We start from the raw sequence: 16,105 nt of genomic DNA on the forward strand, positions 1-16,105 counted from the left end.
GATTAAGGTCCTTTGTCGGACTTCATTTCAAACCTCTCATTCTTGTGACTGATGGCAAATCAAGATTAAAGGACTTTGGGCTACGCACTTATTTATTGAAGCATAATTTCAGTAGACTATAGAATGTTGCTTTGTGTCTTAACATCTGCAATGGAATCAATGGGATTCAATTGCTCACTGGACTGCCAATGAATTGGGTATGTTCTGCTGAACAAAAGTTGTATGCAATTTGTGAAGTGTGTTTAAAAAAACCTTTGCCATACAACTGTTGACAATGACTGTGTTGTTTGACAGAAAATTTATTTTCACTAACTGCAATGTCTCTAGAAGAAAATTCAGTAATAGCAAGCTGTTGTCAATCATTCGAAACAAAGTGGCTTACATTTAAATTGCGGATTCTTATTGAGAATTCTAACAGCTAAATTATTTCACTTTCACATTACAGGAGAAGAAAAGTTGTCACACACATGCAAAAAATACACAAAAAATTATTTAATGTTTGGCAGAATAGAAATGACATACCTTATACAACTCAAGTTCAATTTCTTTAAATTGTTGCATTGCCTTGTAGAATTTTGAGTCCCCTCTCTCTGTCAGTATATGGAAGGTGCTTGTTTTATGTCGTGCACGGCCTTTTGACTGAACGTACGAACGGAATGTTTTTGGGGGATCGAATCTAATCACAGTGTTACACATAGGTATATCCACACCTTCTTCGAGAACATCTGAAGAAACAAGTATATTTGTTTCACCGGCCTTGAACCTGAAACCATAACCACATATCTGTCATTTTCAAGGATATCAGAATCAGTTCTGTGTATGCAGCACAATAAAAACTCTTGAAGGATGTGAGGGGACACAATTGATGAAAAATAACAACTCATATTTCTAAAGCAAGAGGGTGATATGTATACATACTTACATAAATGTGTTAAGCAATTCTACAAATTTAATAATGAGCACAGGATCACCATCTACAAATGTGTGGTGGTATGTGGAGTGTTGAGGTTGTGTGGGTGAGAGGACACCAGAGGCGGATGGGGAGTTTGGGAAGACAGAAGGGGGGAGGTGGAGTGGGGGATAGAAGGTAAGGTGGCAAGGGGGAATGGGAAGGTGGAAGCAAATGAGAGAGGCAGAGAGAGGAGTTGGGGGCTGGAATGGGAAGGTTTTCAGGGGAGAAAGTGGGGGTATTTAGGTGGTGAGGGGGTCGGGGGCCGGGTGGGGAGGCGGGGGCTGGACGCGGACATACCCTACCCCACTACAACCTTATAGTCAGGTTGTTTTTCTCCATCTGTATTCTTTCCGATAGTAAAGTGTCTATGAAACAATGCTCAATAATTGCAGCAGATGTTCCAGAGCAATGCTGGAACAAGAAAAACACCCCCCCCCCCCCCCCCTTACGCATCTATCAGGGTGATTTGCTTAACTACCACAAAGGCACAACATGTGATCTAATTACTAGAGATGTGAAAATGTATTTATTCTCAGCCAAAATCTATTTTTGGTGACTTATTTGTTTGGAAATGATTGGATGTATAAACATATCATCTTACTTCTCCCTGTTACTAGTGTACGTTACATCTCGTAACTGACAACTGCTTCATTAACTACTGGTGTTAATCAAGCCCTTTGAGGAAAGAATCAAAATGGGTATTTCACTAGTGGTTTTCTTAAACATATATTTTACTGCTAGCAAGGGGCGCACAAATCTCAAAATTTTGTTCTTTAAGATTGGACCTCTTGTCTGTAACAGGAAGAAACCAGAAAGCCCAACAACAACGTATTTCAGTTCACACGAATTCAACCCATCAGCTCCTCGTTGACTGCTGTGTACACCCATTTCATTGCTCTAGTATGGCAGGTCCCTCTGCTGAGTCATACAATGTCTTATGGTGAATCTTGTAGAGACCCTTCATCCACCCAACAACTAACATGGACCAGGTTATAACGAACCAGCACATAATTGTTACTGCATTACAGCACAGGCACTCGTTATATCTTGCAAACACATTCTCTTTATACACATTCCCTGTCCAAATTGGGCTTCACCGGATATTGTAACACCAAAAACAGAACATTTACTAAAAATAAAGTTATTGAAACTGTAATTGATAAAATAGTTCATTTGGATGCAATTTGATACAAAGTTCCACTTGCTAGGTAACTTTTCAGGTCCATAATAATGGCAGAGCAACTATTAACTGTAATGATAAAGTCTATGACAGAGAGAGAGAGAGAGAGAGAGAGAGAGAGAGAGAGAGAGAGAGAGAGAGAGAGATTCTGCTACATCATGTTACTTTGCTATTTATGGAGTTAATAAAATTGCAAGAATTTTTGGACTTACTTATCTAAAGCCTCCTGATTTCTCTTTTTCTCAAGATCGTTTTCCTTCGTATACTGCTGTGCAGCAAAGCCCACAACAAAATCAGGATGCAAGCCTTCATATTTAGGATCACTCAATGACAAGAACTGAAAAATAATTGAAAAATACCTTTGCAAAGATTTAGAACTTTTTATCTATTTATCTAAGATCAACATTGTTTTTCACAGTGTTACCAAATGATTATGTTAGCCACTTACCAAGTCACATCAGTGTAAAATAATAACAGAAATCAGAAATTTCATTGTTATATGAACAGAATACATGATAAAACTTATCTCTAAGTCGAAACTAGTAGCAACATATCAGTGTGCACTTATAGTTCCAAACTACATTAAAGACAAAACTACTTCTCTCATCTTACTTCTTTACTGTTCAGCATTCATTTACATTTGATTTCTGACCCTCCGAACATTAATAAACTGGACTTTCAACAGTATGTATTGCACAAGTTCCATTCTGAAGCACAGCTTAACGGCCTGTTTGGGGTAAATTTTCCACCTCTCTATACCTCCTCCTTTACAGACTTTACTTCACAGGTTCCATATGCTGATTCTGAAAGGTTAAGATTTATGTCAACCTCTTTACACTGTTGCCAGTCACGTAATGATCTGTGTAATTGAAAGTATTATGATAATTTTAACTGCCTTTAATGTAGTTTGTAACAGCAATAAATAATAAAAAGAGCAATATTAATAGGGACAACAGTAACAACAACAACAATAGTAATAACACAACAGCAATTCACTTGAAAACCTCAATTATCTATTATTATGCAAATAAGATAATACATAAATATTACAGATACATCATTTTATGATGTAGACCTCATGATGTGTAATGCACACATTCCACATCTTCAGAAGTACACAGATGCCTCACAAGAAGAATTCAAAGGCTTGGAAATGCCCCTGCACCAGGAAATTATGTTCACTAACACTCTAGTAATTGAGAAACAATTTCCCCATCAGCCTATTCCCCCAAATTTGGTCCCGTGTAACTTTCTGGCCTTCCCTCATTGGATAAAATGGATCTGAGGGATAACATGTTCATACAGACCCATTTTATCAGTGTGTGAGTGTCATGTAGGAGCACACTCAGATACAGTGGCAAAGACTACAAGAGGCAGCAGAGCACATCACGAAGTAGCTCTCTTAAAATTTCAATGATGCACATTCGAAGAAGAGTCAATGAATGTATGAAGGAAGATCCAAAAGAAGCCAGAATCATATAATTCTGTGCACCGTGTACTTTTAGTACCAGGTTGAGCTGCTAGGGAGATCTCTCTTGGGTCAGTCTGCTGCCAAGCGGCATCACTCACCATCCTAAAATGACGGTACCTCTTGTGTGGCACTTCTTCACACGTGCCTGTAGCACACTTGTGGCACAAAGAAATGGATGATTCTCATAAACAATGTCCAGCTGTGAAGTTTTGATTATTGTTTCGCTCAAATGTAGCTGAAACGGCTGTGGCGGTGAGAACATTGTATAAGGAGCACATTCTTAGTAACATAGAAGTGTACAAACAGTTTTCTCAATTTAAAATGAGGGAAATGGCAACTGAAGATCAGCTTCATTCAAGCCGAGGAACACATCAGCAAAATCCATAATCTCATCAGTACAAATCAACATAGGACAATCAATGTGCTTCAAGACTTACTTGGGTGGTTCTCAGCATAATTAAGAGCATTTTGAATGTCTATTTGGCAACATAAACAGTGGTTGCAACGTTTGTGGCCAGACTTATAAACGAATATCAAAGAAATAGGCACGTTCCAGACTTTCGTGAAATGAAGAATGCATTCAAGGATGACGCTGATTTTTTCAACAAAGCTGTCAATAGGGGTGAGTTGCAGTGCTCCGGGTAAAATCCTTAAAGTAAACAACAGCCAAATCAAAAGAAGTCATCTGGCTCACCCCATCCAAAAAGAGCTTGTCAAGTGAATTTGAATGTGAATATGATGCTCTTCAGTTTTTCTGACATAAAAAGATCATACAATCACAATTCAACCCACAAAAGCAAACAGCAAATCAACAGCTCTATTTCAAGGTTGTGAAAAGGCAGAGCAGAAATTTGGCAAGAATATATCTGGTTTTGTGGAATTCTCTCAAGTTGGTTTTGCAACGTGACAAGGCCCCTGCGCACACAGCTGAGTGTGTTCAAAACTTTTTGGCCTCAACAAAGATGATTACCTTGATGTAAGTGCACTTTTCACCAGATCTATCTCCCTCTGATTTCTTCCCATTCCCTACGATGAAAAGGGACTCGAAAGGAACATAAAACACAATGTCAAGAAGGTGCTACCGGGCATGAAAGAGTATGAATTTAAAATGTTTTTCCTAGACTGGACCAAACATTTTGATAAGTGCATTAGTACTAATGAAGAGTACATTTAAGGAGATTAATGTTTTATTTTTAAAAAAGGATATGCTTTTCTTAAGAAACTTGCAGTTTTTGGGTCCCACTTCGTATCACTCTTCCCATGTGCATATTGTGAAATAACTGGTGAATTGGACAATATGTTTAGTTCGTATAGAGAATGACAGATGAATGTTCTATCCCTGTACCATTAGGAAAGGTAGCAGTTGGAAGGGAAAATATGCTGAGCTGGTACACTATACATCGCTCACAACACAAAATAACGTGGCTTTCAGCCTATACATATAGATGTTCAGAATCACTTATGCGCTATGAAAAATAACCAGAATTACTGAAAATGCCCTCTAGGAAATTTGAACGAGCGTAAGTGCACATTTCATCCAACACATGAAACCAAATAGAGCGAACACAACCACAAAGGTAACCTTTTGGCACTGTTTTATTACAATTAAATATCTTTATGCAACTTGCTATACCATCTATCCAAAAAAGTACATAATCTGTCTTAGTTACCTTAAAAATTTGATACAATAACTTGGCAGAAGACCTTCTCTCTACAAAGACAAGTACTGTAAACTTCCGTCTTCTTTTTCCATCGTCTTTTTCAGCCTCCATTATTTTCATTTCCTCAGCAAACAGTTTCTGAATAAATGACACTAACGCCAATAGCTTCTTGCTGGAAAATTGGAACACATGCTCCTTTTCTGGAGTGCATTCCATTTCATCATATAAGAGCTTTCTAAAACAAAACAAAAAATATCATATTGCACAAAAACAACACTAATGGGGAAAGCACGAGAAGAAGCTATCACAATTCTCTGATCTAAACTAGTATTCCTGTCCGTGCCACACAATGTACTCTACGGTTAGTCACGACTGAGTAGCGTAAATAGTTTGTAACACGGCACTATCTTAGCTGGAGACGAACCTTTGCTTCGATAAATTTCAAAATTCCATAAAACAATATGTCTTTGACTTGATAAATTGTTTGGCTTTAGCAAAAGTAAAGGTGCCAAAGAGACTGTTGTGACATGAACCACACTCAGAAAATTCGAGACATTTCTCAAGACCTGTTGACCTGTAAAAAGCATTAGACAACTGAAAGTGGTGCAAGATGTTTGAAATTCAAATACAATAGGTATACACTGTAAGGAAAGACAGGTAATACAAAATAAGTACAACAACCAAAAGGAAACAGAAAACTACGAACAAAACACTCAGATTGTAAAGGGTTTAAGCCCTTACTGTTTAATTTGTACATTGAAGAAACAGTGGTGGAAACAAAAGAAAGAGTAAGGAGTGGGATCATACTTCAGAGTGAAACAATACGATCGATAAGATTCCCTGGTGACACAGCATTCCTCAGTGAAGGCAATGGATAATTATAGGATCTGTCGACTGCAAAGAACAGTTTAAAGAGCACAGAATACGGATTGTGAGGAAACAGAAGAACGATAAGTGTAATGAGTAGTAGTAGTAGAAATAAAGTAAGTGATATATTTACCATCAAAACTGGGGACTTTGCAGGAAAGGAATTCTGTTATCTTGGGAGCCAAATGACATTAAAGACAAAGCAAGGAGGTCATGAAAAGCAGACTACCCCATGTCGCATGCAAAGAGGGCATTATTCCAGAAATTAGGTCCACTAGTACCAAACACAGGCATTAACTTGAGACAAATTTCTGAGGTCACGCATCTTGAGCAAATCATTGAACAGAAGTGAATCATTAACAGTGGAGGGGGGGGGGGGGGGGCAAAGTATTTCGGGCAGAATGCTGAAAATCAAGTGGACTGATGAGATATGAAGTGGGGAGGTTCTACAAAGAATCAGTAAGAAAATGCACATGTGTACAGGCTAAGTGTTAAGATGAAAGAGACTGACAACCCCTGGAGAACAGGGAGTTGTAGTGGGTAAAAATTGCCCAGGATGACAGAAACTGGAATACATACAGTAAATAAATGACAGTACTGAGTACCAACACAGAACAGGAATATCTGTGGAGGGAGCACAGAATACTGTCACAGTGTCCTGCAATTGGTCATTTTCGAATTGAAGGTATTTTCCAGGTTTTTCCAAGGAAATTTTTTTCCAGTTTACTTTTTCATTAAATTTGACACTAAAACACCATCTTTTTTTAAAAAAATTATATTGATAATTATTAAAATATCCATAATAAATAGTAACATATTTCTTTAGTGATCTAAATTATAGGTACAAATTAAAATAATTATAATATATTAAATACTGTATCTTTGAAAACAATCAGTTTTTGAAAATATTATCTAGTTGGACACACAAAAAATCCTCTCACCATGCAGCAGCAGAACACACACATAGAAGGTCATACAGTTTGCAAGCTTTTGGTGCCAGTGGCTCTTCTCCTGGAAAGAGCATAGAAGGGGGAAGGAAGAGGTGTGAAGGAAAAGGCCTAGTGACGTTTAGGAAAGGGGGTAGAGTTGAGAAAAATCATCCAGAACCACAGTTCAGGGGACACATTTATTTAAATCTCTACCAAAATCTTGCGTCACTTGATGTGTTTGCTCTCTTTGTTTCCAAGTCTTTGATTTCAGCTTGCTTTCGTTTGTTCAATAATTGTTTCTCCTTTTCTGTTTCGCCTTTCTTCTCCTTATTTGTCATACGGACCCTGCACAAAGAATGTGCATTGCGAAAAAAGTGTACAAGACTTTGGTCGATGTTGAAATTGTCAACACCATTAGAACTTCGACTGCCGTGGTTACTTCGACCACACATACACCGAGAGTTTTATAGCTCTCTACTGGCCCTCACTTGGGTGTTTAACATATACTGTTTGGTGGCAAAGTTAAATCAGTATATGATAAATGGCACCACATATACTACTTTTCTTGCACAGCAGTTGGGCAACCTGTTGCAACTTATAATTGTATACAAAAAAAGTGTGTTAAAACCTGGTTGTGGAAAATCCACTGGTATCATTTAACTGAAAACAGTAAGCACTATGGGACTTAACATCTCAGCCCATCAGTCCTTAGTATGCCATAATGCATCTTTGAATATTTTTCTTTAGAAATGTTACTTCTTCTTCAGATACATTCGTAAAAGTTTTTAGTGCATTTCTTGTAGCAAAATCCTAATTGAACTGTCTTGCCATAATTGAATTCTTCACTTCGAAATTTATTTACTGACTGTGAATTCCTTCTCATCAGCTACAAAACATTGACAAGTGAAAATCTGTGCCAGAACGGGACTCAATCCCCTATTTCCCAGTTATCATGAGTGGAATAACTTCACTGAGCCATGCACACTTCCTGGACCAACACTAGCTTCCAAATGGTATCCTTCAAGTCAATTTTCATTGAATAAGAATTTTTGCTTTTTAAGATGTCTAGTTTCAAAATTCACTGCATTGAAACATTCATATGATTATGCGGTTCATCATACAGAAATGGAGCCATCACAACAGTGCTCTGAAAAATGAGTAAAAATGTTTCCAACAAATTATTTATTTATTTATTTAACCTGGCAAGATTAGGGCCATCAGGCCCTCTCTTACATCTAACCAGGCATTCTACTTATTTTACAGTCATATGTTTCAGTAGGCATGTTAATATGCTGTTGAACTGAGGAATGTCAGTTTTCAGCTATCAGTTTTTTGTTAACAGCTTCAGAAACAATTCTCAAACTTGATGACTCAGGAATGACTTTCGATTTCGGTATCTCAGTAACATAAGTTCAAATATATTAGAGAACTTGCACAGCTTTTTCAGCTGCATTAGCATTTTTAGTACATCCTGTTCCTCAAAGTGACATAGGATGGGATGAAGATGCGGGTATTTCAGTTTACTGTGTCCTCCGTGGAGAAGAGCCATGAAATAAATAATAAAACAGTCTCAAAAATGACAGTTTCCCAGTTAGTTTCAGATATGCCTGTTTCGAAAGGACCATGTAATATGAGCAAACTTCAGGTATCAATTTCCAGCAGTTATAGACCACCAAAGGAGGATTCTTTTGGTTCCTTGTTAAAGTTGTCCAGAAGTTTTAAATTTTTGTTTTGCCCAGCTACAGATAAGATTCAAAAGTTTTGTTTTCCAAACCCAAAGATTTTTTTACATTTTTGAGCAAATAATTTGCTCTTTGTATCATTCAGAAAAATGAAATCCAAATAACATTAAATCAGTTAATGTTAAATCACGTAATAAAAGCAAATCTTCTGACCCAGACTACTTACCAATTAGGTTCCTTTCACAGTATGCTGATGTAATAGCTCCATACCTAACAATCATATACAATCATTCGTTCGACAAAAGATCTGTACCCAAAGACTGGAAAGTCATACAAGTCACACCAATATTCGAGAAAGGCAGTAGGAGTAATTCACTAAATTACAGGCCCACATCTTAACGTCGATATGCAGCAGGATTTAGGAACATATATTGTGTTCGATCATTATGAATTACCTTGAAGAGAACGGGCTGTTGACACACAGTCAACAAGAGTTTAGAAAACAACATTCTTGTGAAACACAACTAGCTCTTTACTTCTATGAAGTGTTAAGTGGTACTGACAAGGGATTTCAGATTGATTCTGGATTTCTGGAAGGCTTTTGACACTGTGCCACACAAGTGGCTTGTAGTGAAATTGCGTGCTTCCACAATATTGTCTCAGTGATTGGAAGTCATTTGTGTAAAACAGAAGTGTTTTCTGGCATTCCCTGAGGTAGGGATCCAGGCCCTTTGCTGTTCCTTATCTACAAAAATGATTTGGGAGACAATCTGAGCAACTGTCTTAAGTAGTTTGCAGATGACGCTGTCATTTATCGACTAATAATGTCATCAGAAGATCAAAACAAATTGCGAAATGATTTATAATAGATATCTGTATGGTGCAAAAATTGGTAGCTGACCCTAAATAAAGAAATGTGCAAGGTCATCCACATTAGTGCTGAAGGGAACCCATTAAACTTCAGTTACACGATAAATCAGTCAAATCCAAAGGCTGTAAATTCAACTAAATACCTAGGAATTACAATTATGTACAACTTAAATTGGAGAGAACACACAGAAAATGTTGTGGGGAAGGGTAATCAAAGACTGTGTTTTATTGCCAGAACACTTAGAAAATCTAACAAACCTACTAAGAAAACTGTCTACACTACAATTGTCTGTCCTCTTTTAGAATATTGCTGCGGCGCGTGGGATCCTTACCAGATAGGATTGACGGAGTATATCGAAAAAGTTCAAAGAAGGGCACCACATTTTGTATTCAAAATGGTTCAAATGGCTCTGAGCACTATGGAACTTAAAATTGGAGGTCATCAGTCCCCTAAAACTTAGAACTACTCAACCCTAAGGTCATCACACACATCCATGCCCGAGGCAGGATTTGAACCTGCGACCGTAGCAGTTCCAGACTGAAGCACCTTGAACCATACAGCCACAGAGCCCGGCTCATTTTGTATTATCGTGAAATAGGGGCGAGTGTGTCACTGAACTGATACAGGTTTTGGTGTGGACATGATTAAAACAAAGGGTTTTTTTGCTGCAGCGGAATCTTCTCACGAAATTCCAATCACCAACTTTTCCTCCAAATGTGAAAATACCTTGCTGACACCGACATACATAGGGAGAAATGATCACTGTGATAAAATAAGGGAAATCAGAGCTCGTACGGAAAGATATAGGTGTTCATTCTTTCTGCTCAGCCATTTCGCCGAGTGGAATGGTAACAGCCTCGGGAGTGGTGGAATGGACACTTTGGTGGCTGTGGGGTGAGGAGAGGTGTGAGAAAGCAGTACTGGCAGCAGTGTGCTTCATACCAGTCACCTGCTACGCTAAAAATGATGCACAGGAATAACGAGCTTTTGTGAATGCGTGTACCGTATTTGCTCGAATCTAAGCCACACTTTTCTTCCGGTTTATGTAATTCAAAAAACCACCTGAGGTTTAGAATCGAGTGCAAAGCACGCGGAAGTTCTGAAAAATGTTGGTAGGTGCCGCCACAACTAACTTCTGCCGTCAAATATATGTAGCGCTACACAGGCATGCTTTGTAGGCGCAAAGATAAATACTGTTGCCAAAACCTCTGCGTCAGTAAATAAATTAAAACAAAGGTGGAAGACGAGCTTTTTTTCTCTGCCCTGAGTTTCGACCACTGCAGTTTCATACATTATCCAATGAAGTAAATACAAATTCCGTATTGTTCATCTTCGAATGTAGCAGAATTTCAATGTACTACGAAAATCCGACTGGCAATACTGTTTGGGATGTTTGTCAATATGGTCAACTCTACATTCTGAATTTTTTCCTACCTGTGAGAAGAGATGGTTGCTAATAGGAACCTGATGAAATGTGAATCACATGCAGTATTCTCTTCACCATAAGAATAATATGAATATAAACATTTTGCCATGTATTCTTCCGTGTTTGCTGCTATCTCATTTAAATCATGTCTGCCTAATAAACTACGAAACTAGAGTGAGACAACAGCAAACGCGGAAGAATATACATATCATGTCATGTTTATATTCGTATTATTCTTATGCTGAATAGTGATACAGTCAGAAATGAAGTACGGCAACTGGCTAGATTTTTAAATCTAAGGCGACTCTAATTTCTGTGCAGAATTTGATGTACTAAAGAAGCGGCCGCAAAGATTTCCAAATGGAGAAAAATTTTCGCCTAACTCTTGTTCAGAACATGTTCTATCTTATGCAGTCTATTATTTCATTCTTGTTGATCATTATCATAGAAAGTAGCAGTGTAAGTAACAACAAATAGCAGTCTCTTGCCTTTGTTTCGCTAATGAGACGATTCCTCTTCTCTCTCTCTCTCTCTCTGTGTGTAAGCAGCAGTAGTGCGCACAAAAGCAAGCCATGCCGCGAGCGGCGACAGGCCGTAAACACACACTATCAGAATGCGACAAACAATGCGTGACACAGTACAGTAATGTATTTTCAGCTTAGAGTGACGTAAACACCTACAACAAAGAAAACAGCACTTATCAGGTCAAAGCAAGATAAGCAATCGATTCAAACCAGGCGAAGCACGTGAAAAGGAAGGGTACCTGTATAAATATGGACGGAGCACCTGACGAATGGCAATGGCTACCTGGTAAAGCTCAACGGCTAAGCTTACGACTCGAACCAAACTACTGTAGCTGTATCGCCATTCGTTCGACCTAAATTGTGTCCCATATTACAATGGAACCAACTTTGTTTTGATTTGGAGGTGCAGCCTAAAACGTTTCTCTCCCTTTGAATTTTGAGTCTCAAATTTCAGGTGCGACTTAGATTCGGGAATTTTTTTTTTTTTTCCTTTATTTCGAGTCTCATTTTTCAGGTGCGGCTTAGATTCGAGTGCGGTATATAGCGACATTCACATTACATGCGGTGCTTATATTTAATAATAAAATTCAACTGAGATAGTTACGACACAATTATTCAAACAGGAGGAGATAAATGCCACTTTAATCATTTATGATTATGTCTCATTTTGTGGCATTAATACAGTTATCAGTATTAACTAATTATTAACCGTACTAAGGTACTCGCCTGTCCTCATTTTCTTCTGTTCGCAGCACTACACAAAATTTATAATAATTTTTTTCACTTCACCTATCACAGATAGAGTTGTAGATATGAGTGGACCGGGAGTTTTCCAATCAAACACCTGCACAAATCAACTTCAAACAAGGGACTGTTACTGCGTGATGCTTACTTGATGCAATGCCACACACGGTTGTATTGCGTTGCTCTGTTGTAGTTCCAGGCATCATTAAGTACAGGGACTAAGGCACCAAGAAAATGGCCTTCAGTCAAATGCATTCTTGTATTCGGCAGACCTTTCACTTTGAAGCAGGTGGACATACGTAGAAAACCGATTAATGGCATCAACAAAGGAATCTTAACTGCACAGTCCTTCAAATAAAAGAATGTTCACTTGGTTATTACAGTTGGTAACCCTATGTAATCAACAGCAGATGGAAAAATAATGAATGGAACAAAACTGAAGCACTGTTGCACATAAGGTTGTGCCAGCTGTTCATTTAAATCAGTTTTTTTCGCTTTGAGGATGTTGAACCCTCAGAAATTTTGAAACAGGGTTGCCACAAGATTCCCCAAATGAAATTCCCTGATATTTCCCTGATTTTCAGATAAGTTTTAGCATTTTCCCCTGACAAATTTTGAGGTCTCTAGGGTAAGTTAAGATGTAAGTTGACAATCTGTGTTTGCAGTTATGGTACAAGAAACAGTACTGCAGACAAGGAAATATCTAAAAGAAACTTGCAAGCATATGGTGTTTTCTGATGTGAGCAAAAATCGTAAGTACTAACACCAACGTCTTCTGTAACGAACTGTTTTTAGATGGAAGAAATCAAGGCAAATGGTATGTGTGATCCATTAGCACCACTTATGTTATTTTGTTTCAATTAAACGAAACACATTTGGTAACAAAAATATGAATTTCCTATGAGTCGCGAAACGGCTATAAAATACCTTCACTGACTTCAGAAATAACCTCAGAAAAAAGTAGGCCTTGTGAAAGAAGTGTATAAGGCAGGGAAGAATTGTGTAAACGAACACTGTAGGTGACTGCCAACTAAATGTCAGTTCTATTGTGTTTGTTATTGACGTTTGTTACCCACTGTGTGATTTCTATTATTTTACAGGTACAGCACGGTTCTTCTTTCAAGAAATATATGATTACACAGTGTACAAACCGTCAGTGACTTGACAATTTTCTTATTCTTATCGCCCATATCTTCTAATATATACACTACTTTTGAAGTTCTGAAATGTACTAGAACAAATAAAATGTGTATAAAGCACCATACTGTACAACGTACTAGCGGTGAGATAGTTGCAATTCCTGAAATCCTTTGCCCATGGCCTCTGGCCTGCCAAGGCGCACCGCAGTCCTGGGTCGATGGGTAAACCACGAAAATCCACCGCATTACGCCACACACACACACAGACGTGGCCTGCGGTGGATCAGTGAGACTACATTCGACGGGCAGGGCATGCACATTAGTGGGAAATGATGGGCTTCAGATCGGAGGGCCTGATCCGTTAGAGCTACCTGCAGAAATCGCCTGTAGTTTTGGCCCAACGCGGAAATCCACTCGTGTAGCCAAGTATTCACATGTCACAAACACGGTGTTGATAACATTAGAGTGTGGTGATCGACCCGTGCAACAGATAACTTACGCAAATACTCAGAGAAGCAACTCACCATAAAGATGATCGCTGAGCCGCAGGCAGGCATGTAGAGAAGGCAATCACTCTTTCTCAATGAAATTTTCAGCCATAGCCCTTGTCAGAAAATGAGAGCACACACACATTCACACAATCACTTAGTCACGACTCAAGCACCCACGACCGCCATGGCACCGGCCACTGCGTCTACAGTCTCTGAGAATCAGATCTGAACAAATCACTCCTCACACCTCCCCGCCTCGCGTTGGCAGCTGCTAGGCCAGCAGCGACAAGAGGTGACAGCACTGACTGCAATCTGAGGGGAATGACAGGAAACAGAGAAGCAGTAGTAATGCAAGAGTGGGGAAGCGGTACACGTACTCAGCTGCACACAGCCGGCGACAATGCACGACACCTCAGTAAAAAAATTGTTTCATCTACCGAGACAAAAACGATATTTTTCCAGTGGTTTCCCTGGTGTGTTTGGAATTCCCTGATAGTCCCTGATTTCCAGAACCGGTGCCAACCCTGTGAAATCGCATATAGGCACAACATAATATCAAGAGTCTTACAAGCTTTTATTTCCATGAACTGCTCCTGATGTGAAAACACTAAACGAGAGTTAGGCGAAAATTTTTCTCCGTTTGAAAATCTTTGCGGCCACTTCTTTAGTACACCAAATTCTGCGCAGAAATTAGAGTCGCCTTAGATTTAAAAATCTAGTCAGTTGTCGTGCTTCATTTATGACTGTACCATTATTAGGCATAAGAATAATTCGAATATAAACACGACACGATATGTATATTCTTCTGCATTTGCTGTTGTCTCACTCTGGTTTCGTAGTTTATTAGGCAGACAGGATTTAAATGAGATAGCAGCAAACACGAAAGAATATATGACAAAATGTTTATATTCGTATTATTCTTATGGTGAAGAGAATACTGCATGTGATTCACATTTCATCAGGTTCCTATTAGCAACCATCTCTTCTCACAGGTGGGAAAAAATTCAGAACGTAGAGTTGGCCATATTGACAAACATCCCAAACAGTATTGCCAGTCGGATTTTCGTAGTACATTTTGAAATCCTGCTACATTCGAAGATGAACAACATGGAATTTGTATTTATTTCGTTGGATAATGTATGAAAATGTAGTGGTCGAAACTCGGGGTGGAGAAAAGCAGCTCGTCTTCCACCTTTTTTTAAAATTTATTTACTGACGCAGAGGGTTTGGCGCCAGTATTTATCTTTGCGCCTACAAAGCATGCCTGTGTAGCGCTACATATATTTTATGGCAGAAGTTGGTTGTGGCGGCACCTACCAACATTTTTCAGAACTTCCACTTGCTTTGCACTCAATTCCAAGCCGCAGGCGGTTTTTTGGATTACAAAAACCGGAAAAAAAGTGTGACTTACATTCGAGTAAATACGGTATTTTTTTGCTTTTTTTTTTTTGTTAAAGTCCTCTTCAATGACCCTCTGTCACAGTCCTTCAACACACACTTTTGGTTACGTTGTGACTCAGTGAACGATGCTCTTCACTTCCCTTGCATGCCGTGTAATCTTCAACACGATTCCTCTTGAAAACAATGAGCATTTTACCTTTCTTAAGGAAGCAACCACCACAGAAACACAACCATTTTGCCTACATTCAAATTCACTTACCTCCGACATAATTAACACACAACTACACAGAGCACTGATTTGACCATGAAAGAGACATACAACTTACTAAGGACATTACACAGGTGATGTTCATGGTCAAATAAAACAGTGCAAGCAACATGTTTTTATGTTCAAGCAGGCATTCCTCACAGTGCGTCCACATTTTTGTCCAATCCCTGTATTTGCGTGTGCAAGATGTACGACATATATACGCCTAATACAAATGGAATGTGTTAGGTTAACGTACAGTCCCAAAAAAGAGTGAGATATCGTACTCCATACCCTTTGATGGTTCAAGAATCATAAAAGAAGGCTGTATACATGGAAGAAGCCTGGAGATACTAAAAGGTAACAGATAGATTATATAATGGTAAGACAGAGATTTAGGAACCAGGTTTTAAATTGTAAGACATTTCCAGAGGCATATGTGGACTCTGACCACAATCTATTGGTTATGACCTGTAGATTAAAACTGAAGAAACTGCAAAAAGGTGGAAATTTAAGGAGA

At 38.6% G+C, this 16,105-nt stretch overlaps 1 protein-coding gene across 3 annotated transcripts in view; it reads right to left on the bottom strand.

Annotated features, from left to right (window-relative positions):
- LOC126291651 (endoribonuclease Dicer-like) overlaps positions 1–16,105 on the bottom strand; it is a 286,500-nt gene that overhangs the window by 151,656 nt on the left and 118,739 nt on the right. For all 3 annotated transcript variants that reach the window (XM_049985218.1, XM_049985216.1, XM_049985217.1), the window contains 3 exons: positions 5,274–5,499; positions 2,345–2,469; positions 523–763 (listed from right to left, as the gene is read on the bottom strand). In XM_049985218.1, coding sequence (XP_049841175.1) covers positions 523–763; positions 2,345–2,469; positions 5,274–5,499 — 592 coding nt within the window. The remainder of the gene's footprint in view (positions 1–522; positions 764–2,344; positions 2,470–5,273; positions 5,500–16,105) is intronic.

The sequence above is a fragment of the Schistocerca gregaria genome, chromosome 9, assembly GCF_023897955.1.
Source record: "Schistocerca gregaria isolate iqSchGreg1 chromosome 9, iqSchGreg1.2, whole genome shotgun sequence".
Lineage (NCBI taxonomy): Eukaryota > Metazoa > Arthropoda > Insecta > Orthoptera > Acrididae > Schistocerca > Schistocerca gregaria.